The sequence below is a fragment of the Phyllobates terribilis genome, unplaced genomic scaffold, assembly GCF_046119375.1.
Source record: "Phyllobates terribilis strain yellow unplaced genomic scaffold, ASM4611937v1 Scaffold_3__8_contigs__length_932513732, whole genome shotgun sequence".
Lineage (NCBI taxonomy): Eukaryota > Metazoa > Chordata > Amphibia > Anura > Dendrobatidae > Phyllobates > Phyllobates terribilis.
The window spans coordinates 204,606,395-204,619,511 of NW_027362763.1; the positions used below are offsets into that span (position 1 = coordinate 204,606,395).

The 13,117-nt window shown below is 45.3% G+C and overlaps 1 protein-coding gene across 6 annotated transcripts in view; it reads right to left on the reverse strand.

Moving 5' to 3' along the window:
- The window catches only part of STK25 (serine/threonine kinase 25), a 75,461-nt gene that overhangs the window by 4,338 nt on the left and 58,006 nt on the right, over window positions 1–13,117 (reverse strand). For 3 of the 6 annotated variants that reach the window (XM_073674554.1, XM_073674548.1, XM_073674549.1), the window contains exons 1-8: window positions 3,712–4,101; window positions 2,451–2,681; window positions 1,551–1,607; window positions 1,239–1,347; window positions 974–1,131; window positions 697–882; window positions 369–514; window positions 181–283 (exon numbers count right to left, since the gene is read on the reverse strand). In XM_073674554.1, the coding sequence (XP_073530655.1) occupies window positions 181–283; window positions 369–514; window positions 697–882; window positions 974–1,131; window positions 1,239–1,347; window positions 1,551–1,607; window positions 2,451–2,681; window positions 3,712–3,741 (1,020 nt within the window). In that variant the 5' untranslated portion in view covers window positions 3,742–4,101. The other 3 variants (XM_073674550.1, XM_073674553.1, XM_073674552.1) reach the window with 3 other exon arrangements.

The following is a 13,117-nucleotide window of genomic DNA, read 5'->3' on the forward strand; positions in this document are numbered from 1 at the left end:
GATTGGCTCACTCCTCTTCTATCACACTCCCATGTAAATTCATTTACAGGCAATTAGAGAGGGAAGACCAAAATGCCTGCAACGTGATCTTTTTTCTGTAATGTTACATATACTTGTATTTTTTTTCTATATTAGGAGTGACAATTTAGCCAATTCAGAAGGTAGACGAAAGATATTCACCTGCTGGTATCCCCACTGTAGTCGGCTCATGGAGGAGGGGCGCATGGTTTCTGGAAATGACCAGTGAGGCGTCTGGGACTGACTTTTATCATCTTCGTTGTCTCTGGGTATGAAAACAGAAGTAATCGGTACTGCACAATGGGGCATATAAATTTGTATCATGCATGGAAACTCCAGACTTTACTCACAAATCAGAGTCGTCAGAGCTGGAGTCGTCGCGGTGGCCCTGAGATTTCCAGCGCCTGTATCGCTCCACGAGCTCCATCAGGAAGGAGGTCTTCTTAGTGTATCGTAAGATAAATCGGTGTTTCAGCAGCTCCCTTGCCGTAGGCCTCTACAATGTAGGACATATATGATACAGCAGAAAGGAATGTGACAATTCAAAATACTCAGCATTTAAGGGGTTTTTTATTTGAATTTACTATATATTATTTTACTGTTGATTTATGTTTTTTTTCCATGACCATTGAAATCAAAGACGGTTAAAAAATAGGATTATAGTGTAAAAATAGTCACCAATCTGGGGTCTTTGTTCAAGCAGGCATCCACAAATTCTTTAAACGGTTTGCTGTGCTGCCCTTGCAAAGCAGGAGGGTTATTCTTAGGAATCAAGAACAAGACTCTCATAGGATGGAGGTCAGAGTACGGAGGTTCCCCCTTAGCCAGCTCAATGGCTGTGATGCCCAGGGACCAGATATCTGCCTGAAATAAAAAAAAAAGAAAGAAATTAATAAAAAAAAACAAAACAACTAGACTTCAGGGAACAAACACAGAAGCTGTAAAAGAATCCAACCTTAAAGTCATAGGCAGACTGCTTGATGACCTCAGGAGCCATCCAGAATGGTGTTCCCACAAAGGTGTTCCTCTTGATCTGAGTATCTGTCAGTTGACCCGCTACCCCAAAATCAGCGAGCTTCACATCACCCTGCTCTGACAACAGCACATTGGCAGCTGAGAATACAAAGAGGACAATTAGATGAGCTGACACCCCACTGGAAGTAAAAAGTTTTCCCCATGACAAAGCTTTATATGAATAAATGTTGCACCAGTTGCTTCACCTTTAATGTCTCTGTGAATTTTCCTCTCTGAGTGCAAATAATCTAGGCCTTTCAGGATCTCCCTTAATATGGTGGCTATATAGGACTCCTCCAGGGGGCCAGGCTTTAACTGCAATAATAGAGAACACAAAAAATGAGGTACAAGTAACTGCAGTCTGTGGCACCTTCCTACAGGCAGAAAGTTATCAAAATAAATAAAGAAGCACAGTATTATTTGCTTTTACATTCAACCTTCTGTTGGAGGTATACAGCGGGGAATAATCTGCTTTATTAATCCCTTCCTCTAATAAAAAAAATCCCTTTTGTTCTTACCAAATCTAGAGCAGATCCTCCACCCAAATACTCCATGATGATCCATAGCTTCGATCCCTGTAACAAAGATATTGTAATACATTGATGTTGGTGATAAAAATATATATATTTATATATAATTCAGAAATCCTACTATCTAGCCAGAAGGCCCAAAATAGAAGTGAGGGTGCTCAAGATGAATGACAATGAGGGGCCGTGGAGATGTGCCAAACTCAAGGGGGTATGCCCTTACATAGAATATTGTAGTTAATTACGCTACTTTATTCAATATAGTTAAAAAGAAAAGATTATTCCAACGATGGTCTTTTGGGACATAATGGGTCAGTGAGGCCCTTAGGAATATGTTAGGTATATGCACCAGGAGTTTACACTGAACATAAAGAGAAAACTGGTATGTGAACAGTGACTTAAAAATGTCGTCCAGCCAAATAAAAAGTTGTTTCGATGACTTTCAAATAGAAATAGAATAAACTTTACTGATAAAATCTCCACACTGTTCTGATTTCTGCACCAGTCAAGGGAGGATCATTCTTGGCATTAGTTTAGACAACCCCCCCACATACAATAAAGAGGCTTAACGACATGACACCGTTACTTATCTAAGCCAGCATCCATCTCAGACTTGGCTAATGCAGGGACATAGAAGGGGGCTGGCTACTCAGATTATTAGCAGACATGTTACACAGAGATAGGGAGCGCTCTGCTGCTTCAAAATGAATATGAAAGTGAAGCTTCCGGAACCGCTGTGGAAATCAGGACATTTTTAGAAGGATAAGAAAGCTTAATTCCTTTGCATTTTGTAACACTTTTGGCTGGACAATCCCTTTAATTCTCTCATCTAGACTCTGTTTCCCATTGCAGAGCATGCACGACGCATTAATAAAGGTTTAGGATGTTGACCTTCAGGTAGGAGCCATAATAGCGAGTGATGTAAGGACTGTCACACTGGCTCAGAACAGTGATCTCTTGTTGAATGTCCTCAATCTCATCTTCAGCCTCTTCCAGGTCTATGATCTTGATGGCCACCACTTCTTTGCTGCGGTTCTCTATACCCTTGTACACTTCTCCAAATGATCCCCTCCCAATGCGCTCCAGCTTGGTGAAGAGGCGTTCTGGGTCCATTCTTGATCCCTACAGAGGAAGAAATGATCAGAAAACCACAAAACATATTACTTTTCATATTTACTTTGTAGCTGAGCTGTCACATGAGAGCCGTTTCCCTCCCCTGCCCCATGTCCTGTACTGAAAGCCACATACAAAGCCTGGGGCAAGTGGCAGTGTAATGCAGGCTGTGCCAGGCTTCCTACAGTCATACCGGTCACAGTCCTCGTCTGTTCTGCTTATCCACCGACGGTGGATTCAGTGTACAGACATCAGTGGCCCTAGGGTGTCAAACCACAATCAGTTGGGCAATTTTGTTTTTCGGAAATCAACCAAAAAATGGCTTTCATATTCCAATCTGAACGATAAAAGTAACACAACTGCTTAAAGGCGACATTTTTTCAGCTGATACCTGAGGCTCATTCTGTACCACAGTGCATGGATCAGTGCTGAGCATGCAACTCTGGAGCAGGTTAGTGCAGGTACAGGTCATGAGAAGTGAGACGAGACCCTGACGAGTGCGGCACTGACACGATGCAATGAAAATAGACCCGTCAAGAAGCCATGTTACCCATCAGACCAGGAGGCTGGCGGAGGATCAGATGGGTAGCGTGGCTACTGGCGGGCTAGGATCAGATGGGGTAATGTGGCTACGGGGGGGCTAGGATCAGATGGGGTAATGTGGCTACGGGCGGGCTAGGATCAGATGGGGTAATGTGGCTACTGGCGGGCTAGGATCAGATGGGGTAATGTGGCTACTGGCGAGCTAGGATCAGATGGGGTAATGTGGCTACTGGCGGGCTAGGATCAGATGGGGTAATGGGGCTACTGGCGGGCTAGGATCAGATGGGTAACGTGGCTAGTGGCGGGCTAGGTTCAGATGGGTAACGTGGCTACTGGCGGGCTAGGATCAGATGGGTAACGTGGCTACTGGCGGGCTAGGATCAGGTGGGTAACGCAGCTACCGACGGGCTAGGATCAGGTGCGTAACGTGGCTACTGGCGGGCTAGCAGCAGACGATGACACAATAGCGGTGTATTGCAATAGGAATGATTATTACCTGTGATGGGAAGTCCCGGAGATGCGCCATTCTGGAGCAATCTGATCCCACTCAGCGACAGATCAGTGACCCATAGACTGGGGATGGCGGCACAGCGCACACAACTCGCCCCACATCGCTCGCCCCTCTATAATCTGCACATCCCTGAATGTAACACACTGACACGGAGCAGCAGCTGTGAAATTCTACTAATACTTAGTCACCAGCAGTGTGTGCAATGTGCAGAGATAACGTGTCACTACTGCTGGGATGTATGGAGGAGGAACTGAGCCTTAGGCAGCACACAGCTCCCTCCTATACTAAGCTATGGCAACCCATATCGCTGGCCCAGAGCCACTAACAGCTGGCCTGCTCTGTACACAGAAGAAAACAGTCCACCCTAATGTCACACACGTACTTACGTCATCCCCGCACGCAAATCTGGGACACGTAGTTCTTTTAAAAGACGTCGTCTATTGTCCTGACGGCACCAAGAACTACAAATCCCACAAGCTAAAGGCGCGGGGTGTTCTGGGACTTGTAGTAGCTAAGGCACGGACGTAAACAGGAGACATTTAAGTCATGTGACCGGAGTTAGGCGTTACGTCACGCCCATGGAAACCGCTCCGGGGGAAATGGGGAGGTAGTAGTGGTATCACGTGACCACAAGTAACCCATGCACTGCTGATATACTGTCATTGAGACGTGTGGTTCGTCCATGGTTGTCACAGACAATATTTAATGTTCATAGTCAATAAAATGGCCTACCTGAAACACTACTGGCTTCTGAAAACATAACCTGCGAGTATTAATACAAGAAATGGTTTTAATACTGATATTTACGTTCTAAAATCTTGTTTGCATACACTTTGTGTCCCTTAAGACAAGACAGTCATAATGGAGGCCAGACTGACCCCATTATTGTCAGTGGGGCCCATCTGCTTCCATTATGTGGCCCCCACTACTTCTCTGATTCTAGAACAGAACTGATAATAAACGGAAGGTAAAAACCACAGGTGTCAGAGGAAGCTTAGGCCGTGTTCACACAAGGTTTTTATTCAGGCACTTTTTGGGTGAGTCCACTCCAGAAACACCTGAAAAATTGAAGTGAATACTCTTCCTGTTTATTTCTATTGAAGAATGAATTTGCTGTTCATATGTTCAGGTTTTCGATAGTTTTTTATTAGCTTCAAATATCCAAAACCCCAAGCGGTTAAAAGAAGTGACCAGACCATTATTCAGGTTTTCTGCAAAAAAAAATTCTGCATACAAGTCAATGGGAAGGCATCTTAAGCTTTTAGTAATCATTTTCATATAAAAAAAACCACTAGCAGTTGAGTTGTTGCTTAATATACTTAAAAAAAAGTTTGACAATCACTCCAAAAACATGCTAAAAAAAAAACACTGAAAAAAGTCTACAGAAAATACAAAAGAAAAATTTTAATTTAACAATTCAGGATAAAAAAAAACCTTTACCATTTCCTCGAGCAGTTTCCACTTGAAAAACTCTTTTTTTTTAAAAAAAGTGTTGTGTGAATATAACCAAAGGAAATGTATGAAATACTAGCGCATAGGCAAGAAATGCTTACAAAGCATTCAGAAAGATGTCCATGCATCTTCCAGGCATCTTTTGATCCTTCAAATTGATTGTATTGTAAAGTGCAGACCATCTCCAGAGCGGAAAACACCAGAAAGTTCAGGACACTTCTTTTAACCGATTGGCGTTTTGAAAACATGAAGCCTCAAAAGCCTGAACATATAAACAGCAAGTCGTTTTTACATAGAAAAGCATAGGAAAAATTACTCAGGTTCTTTCTGAGCAGTTTTTTAGAGCGGCCCTTTTAAAAAAAAAAAAAAAAAATGCTTGAAAAAGATAAAGGCCCCGATTGATCAAGACCGTCAATTTTCACGTGAGTCTTGATAATCATGTTGGAGTCAGAAGGGGCACATGTTTTAATGAATCTGGAGCAGCTGACAAGTGGTGTGCGCCTCAGTGCTCCATGCCAGAAATCCTACTCCAGTCAGTGACTGAAGTAATAAAAAAACACCATAGATCATCATGTATTAGATGAGCTGTGGCGACACACCACCATCCCACCTCATCTCCGCCGATTTTGACAGAGCTGGGCAAAAATGGTGAGGAAGCATCAAGAGCTCACAGGAAAAATACTACAATTGAAACCTAAATTTTATTGGTTATACAATAAAAAGGTCTATATATAGAAACCAAAACAATATCTAAAAAATATCTGGAAAAACAATGTATAGCTCTGTCATATGTCTCTTTATAGGGGTGAGTAATGGAGAATAAATAGCCAATAATTGTTAGTAACCTCACACCCTATACTTCCCTCATAAGGAGACACCCTGCAGGACCATGGAGGTTGGTACCCTATTAACGCAAATGGCGCCCCCATACAACGGCGACACCGTCTTATAGCCCTAGTAGGCCCTATAGCTACTGGTGTAAGATACATCACCAAAAGAAACCACATATGCCAAGGAGCTGTATAAGAGTTCCTCGGTAAACAGCCTAGACTATACATGTCAAATCTGGCCCGCAGAGTGGTTTTATTTGGCCCATGACACCAGAACCACCACCCCTATGTGGGGCCATTATGCTGTATGGAGGACTATGCGGGGCCCATTATTCTGTATGGAGGACTATGCGGGGCCCATTATACTGTATGGAGAACTATGTGGTGCTCATTATTCTGTATGGAGAACTATGTGGTGCCCATTATTCTGTATAGAGGACTATGTGGGGCCCATTATACTGTATAGAGGACTATGTGGGACCCATTATTCTGTATGGAGGACTATGTGGTGTTCATTATTCTGTATGGAGGACTATGTGGGGCCCATTATTCTGTATAGAGGACTTTGTGGTGCTTATTATTCTGTATAGAGGACTATGCGGGGCCCAATATTCTGTATGGAGGACTATGTGGGACCCATTATTCTGTATGGAGGACTATGTGGTGTTCATTATTCTGTATGGAGGACTATGTGGGGCCCATTATTCTGTATAGAGGACTTTGTGGTGCTTATTATTCTGTATAGAGGACTATGCGGGGCCCAATATTCTGTATGGAGGACTACGTGGGGCCATTATTCTGTATGGAGGACTATCTGGGGCTCATTATTCTGTATGGAGGACTATGTGGTGCTCATTATTCTGTATGGAGGACTATGTGGGGCCCATTCGTCTGTATGGAGGACTATGTGGGACCCATTATACTGTATGGAGGACTATGTGGGGCCCATTATTTTGTATGGAGGACTATGTGGAGCCCATAATACTGTATGGAGGACTATGTGGGGCCCATTATATTGTATGAAGGAATATGTGGGACCCATTATTCTGTATGAAGGACTATGTGGGGCCCATTATATTGAATGAAGGAATATGTGGGGCCCATCATATTGTATGAAGGAATATGTGGGGCCCATTATTCTGTATGGAGGACTATGTGGAGTCCATTATACTGTATACTGGTTGGCCCGTGACTTTGTCCAAGTTTTTCATTTTGGCCCTCTGTGTGTTTGAGTTTGACATCTCTGGCCTAGTCCAATAACATACTAATAAATATAGCAACTATATAAAAAATACACCTTATGGATACAATCATAGGGCTTTCAGATGTATTCCAAAAAATTATATTTCATTTGCATAGCAACACAATGGATGCCTGTACCCACATACAATATAGTAAATACTCCTACATAAGTCTAAGCCTTCACAGCAATGTTTATATAGGGGTACTTAAACACAATGATATACACTGCTCAAAAAATAAAGGGAACACTCAAATAACACATCCTAGATCTGAATGAATGAAATATTCTCATTGAATACTTTCTTCTGTACAAAGCTGAATGTGCTGACAACAAAATCACACAAAAATCATCAATGGAAATCAAATTTATTAACCAATGGAGGCCTGGATTTGGAGTTACCCCCAAATTTAAAGTGGAAAAACACACTACAGGCTGATCCAACTTTGATGTAATGTCCTTAAAACAAGTCAAAATGAGGCTCAGTATTGTGTGTGGCCTCCATGTGCCTGTATGACCTCCCTACAACGCCTGGGCATGCTCCTGATGAGGTTGCGGATGGTCTCCTGTGGGATCTCCTCCCAGACCTGGACTAAAGCATCCGCCAACTCCTGGACAGTCTGTGGTGCAACGAGACATGATGTCCCAGATGTGCTCAATCGGATTCAGGTCTGGGGAACGGGCGGGCCAGTCCATAACTTCAATGCCTTCATCTTGCAGGAACTGCTGACACACTCCAGCCACATGAGGTCTGGCATTGTCCTGCATTAGGAGGAACCCAGGGCCAGCCGCACCAGCATATCATCTCACAAGGGGTCTGAGGATCTCATCTCGGTACCTTATAGCAGTCAGGCTACCTCTGGAGAGCACATGGAGGGCTTTGCGGCTCTCCAAAGAAATGCCACCCCACACCATTACTGACCCACTGCCAATCCGGTCATGTTGAAGGACGTTGCAGGCAGCAGATCTCTCTCCACGGCGTCTCCAGACTCTGTCACGTCTGTCACGTGCTCAGTGTGAACCTGCTTTCATCTGTGAAGAGCACAGGGCGCCAGTGGCGACTTTGCCAATCCTGGTGTTCTGTGGCAAATGCCAAGCGTCCTGCACGGTGTTGGGCTGTGAGCACAACCCCCATCTGTGGACGTTGGGCCCTCATACCACCCTCATGGAGTCTGTTTCTAAACATTTGTGCAGACACATGCACATTTGTAGCCTGCTGGAGGTCATTTTGCTGGGCTCTGGCAGTGCTCCTCCTGTTCCTCCTTGCACAAAGGTGGAGGTAGCGGTCCTGCTGCTGAGTTGTTGCCCTCCTACGGCCCCCTCCACATCTCCTGGTGTACTGGCCTGTCTCCTGGTAGCGCCTCCAGCCTCTGGACACTACGCTGACAGACACAGCAAACCTTCTTGCCACAGCTCGCATTGATGTGCCATCCTGGATGAGCTTCACTACCTGAGCAACTTCTGTGGGTTGTAGAGTCCGTCTCTTGCTACCACGAGAGTGAAAGCGCAACCAACATTCGAAAGTGACCAAAACATCAGCCAGAAAGCATTGGTACTGAGATGTGGTCTGTGGTCCCCACCTGCAGAATCACTCCTTTATTGAGGGTGTCTTGATAATTGGCAATAATTTCCATCTAGTGTCTATTCCATTTGCACAACAGCATGTGAAATTGATTGTCAATCAGTGTTGCTTCCTAAGTGGACAGTTTGATTTCACAGAACTTTGATTTACTTGGAGTTATATTCTGTTGTTTAAGTGTTCCCTTTATTTTTTTTTGAGCAGTGTATTCCTATATAGGGAAAATGTCTCTCCAAGCAAAGCCTAAAGTAGCCACAAAATAAGTACAACCATAAACATAACAACCAGGGTCGGACTGGGGTGCCTAGGGACCACCAGGGGAATTGACTCTAGAGGCCCACACTACAGCTACCATAAATGTTTTTTTTACTTGCTCATTTTTTGGCCTCTCACTAAAACGTGTCTTTTAGAAAACTATACAGTATGCAAAAGAACTGTATTGTGAACTGCATGATATGTTTCTTGTTAAAGCACCACTCCAGCGGTTTTTATTTCAGCGCTGGAGTGGCGCTTTAAATGTAAGCCCCCTGCCCCTGGTCATACACTCACCCTCCGGTGTCTTCACTGCTTTTTTGGTGCCAGTTCGGTCCCCCCCGCGCCATCTTGTGAGCGCAGCTTCTGACTGGCCGTAAGTCAGAAGCTACGTCACAAGCTCTCAATACAAGTATCCAACATATTCAAATGGAAAAGTTTAGGGGCTTTCACAATTGACTTGGGAAATACCCTATAAGAATCAATAACAAAGACAGAAAAAAATAGATACTGCATTTTTCTCATTATAAGAAGCACCCCCCCCCAAATTTGGGAGGAAATTGTTGATGCGTTTTATAATCCGAATGTAGTTTACGGGATAGGGGAACGACTGCGGTGGAGCGGGGTCACAGGAGGCAGGATTGCAGCTGCAGTAGGCTGGCGGCAGGGGTGGGCCAATTCTACTGGCCTCGGGCTGGGAGGAGGGGGTGTCCCAGCACTGCACGGCTGCTGGCCCTGGGCTGTCCGAAAATGTCGGGGTTGAGAGAAGTCCCTGCACTTTCCCATTGATTTCCCTGTCATGGGCTTTGGGGAACGAGATCTCAATCTGCACGTGCGCACATATGACACACCCGTCACACCATGCACACATGACACACACATCACAAAAACACAGTGCACACATGACCCACACATCACACAAGCACAGCGCACACATGACACACGTCACACCATTCACACATGTCACACCATTCACACATGACACACGTCACACCATGCACATATGACACACGTCACACAAGCACTATGCACAAGACAAACACGTCAGACAAGCACCATGCACACATGACACGTACTTCACACAAGCACCATGCACACGACACACGCGTCACACAAGCACCATGCACACATGACACACACATCACACCATGTACATATGACACACACATAACACAAGCACCATGCACACATGACACACATGTTACACAAGCAGCATGCACACGACACACACATCACACCATGCACTCATGACACACTTCACACATGCACCATGCACATGACACACACTTCACACAAGCCCCAAGCACACGACACACAAATCACACAAACACCATGCACACATGACACACGTCACACAAGCACCATGCACACATGACACACGTCACACAAGCACCATGCACACATGACACACGTCACACAAGCACCATGTACACATGACACACGTCACACAAGCACCATGTACACATGACACACGTCACACAAGCACCATGCACACATGACACACACATTACACAAGCACCATTCACACATGACACACAAATCACACAATCACAGCGCACACATGACACACACGTCACGCAAGCACAGCGCACACATGACACACACGTCACACAAGCACCATGCACACAACACAGGGGTCACACAAGCACCATGCACACGACACACGCATCACACAAGAACCATGCACACATGACACACGTCACGCAAGCACCATGCACACATGACACACACATCACACAAGCACCATGCACATCACACACATCACAAGCACAATGCACACACGTCACACAAGCACCACACACATGACACATGTCACACAAGCACCATGCACACATGACACAAACACCATGCACACATGACACACACGTCACACAAGCACCACACACACATCACACAAACATCATGCACATATGACACACACTTCACACAAACACCATGCACACATGACACACACGTCACACAATCACCATGCACACATTACACAAACACACATCACAATGCACACATGTCACACAAGCACCACACACACATGACACACATGTCACACAAGCACCACACACATGACACACATCACACAAACACCATTCACATATGACACACACTTCACACAAGCACCATGCACACATGACACACACTTCACACAAGCACCATGCACACACTTCACACAAGCACCATCCACACATGATACACACGTCACACAAGCACCATACACATCACACAAACACCATGCACACGACTCACACATCACACAAGCACAATGCACACATGACACACACGTCACACAAGCACAATGCACACATAACACACACTTCATACAAGCACCATGCACACAACACACACGTCACATAAGCACCATGCACACGTCACACAAGCACCATGCACACATGACACACATCTCACACAAGCACGACACACGTCACACAAGCACCACACACGACACACACATCACACAAACACCATGCACACATGACACACACTTCACACAAGCACCATGCACATAACACACACGTCACACAAGCATCATGCACACATGACACACACTTCACACAGGCACCATGCACACATGACACACGCCACACAAGCACCATGCACACATGACACGCACGTCACACAAGCACCATGTACACATGACACACACATCACACAAGCACAGCACACACAGGACACACACGTCACGCAAGCACAGCACACACATGACACACACGTCATGCAAGCACAGTGCACACATGACACACACATCATACAAGCACCATGCACACATAACACACACTTCATACAAGCACCATGCACACAACACACACGTCACATAAGCACCATGCACACGTCACACAAGCACCATGCACACATGACACACATCTCACACAAGCACCACACACACATGACACACGTCACACAAGCACCACACACGACACACACATCACACAAACACCATGCACACATGACACACACTTCACACAAGCACCATGCACATAACACACACGTCACACAAGCATCATGCACACATGACACACACTTCACACAGGCACCATGCACACATGACACACACGCCACACAAGCACCATGCACACATGACACACATCACACCATGCACTCATGACACACATCACACAAGCACCATGCACATGACACACACGTTACACAAGCACAGCGCACACATGACACACACATCACGCAAGCACAGTGCACACATGACACACATCATGCAAGCACAGCGCACACATGACACACACGTTACACAAGCACCATGCACACGACACACGCATCACACAAGCACCATGAACATGACACGCACATCACACAAACACCATGCACACGACACACATGTCACACAAGCACAGCGCACACATGACACACACATCACGCAAGCACAGCGCACACATGACACATACATCTTGCAAGCACAGCGCACACATGACACACACGTCACACAAGCACAATGAACACATGACACACATCACACAAGCACCACACACACATGACACACGACACACATGTCTCACAAACACCATGCACACATGACACCTACTTCACACAAGCACCATGCACACATGACACACACTTCACACAAGCATCATGCACACATGACAAACACAGTCACCATGCACACATGACACACACTTCACAGAAGCACCATGCACACGACACACTCCACTCAAGCACCATGCACACACGACGCACTTCACACAAGCAACATGCACACATGACACACATCACACAAGTACAGAACAAATGACACTTGTCACACACATGAAACAAGTGCAGTGTACACAGGTACAGGATATACACAACACAAACAAATTCAAAACATGATCTTAAAGTCACATTGTTGCTTACTTACCTCATCCAATCCTGTCTCCATTCCACCAAGATGTATCCTGCACATGGAGTAGTGGGCTCCAAATGTTAAGCCCCACCCCAAAACACAGCTAAGCTCCGCCCCCATGTCAATGAATTGAAAATAGTTAAATCACCCTTTTTCATACTTATGCCACACTGGTTACTGTGCAGCTGCTCTGAGCTTGGAGACTCCTTAGCACT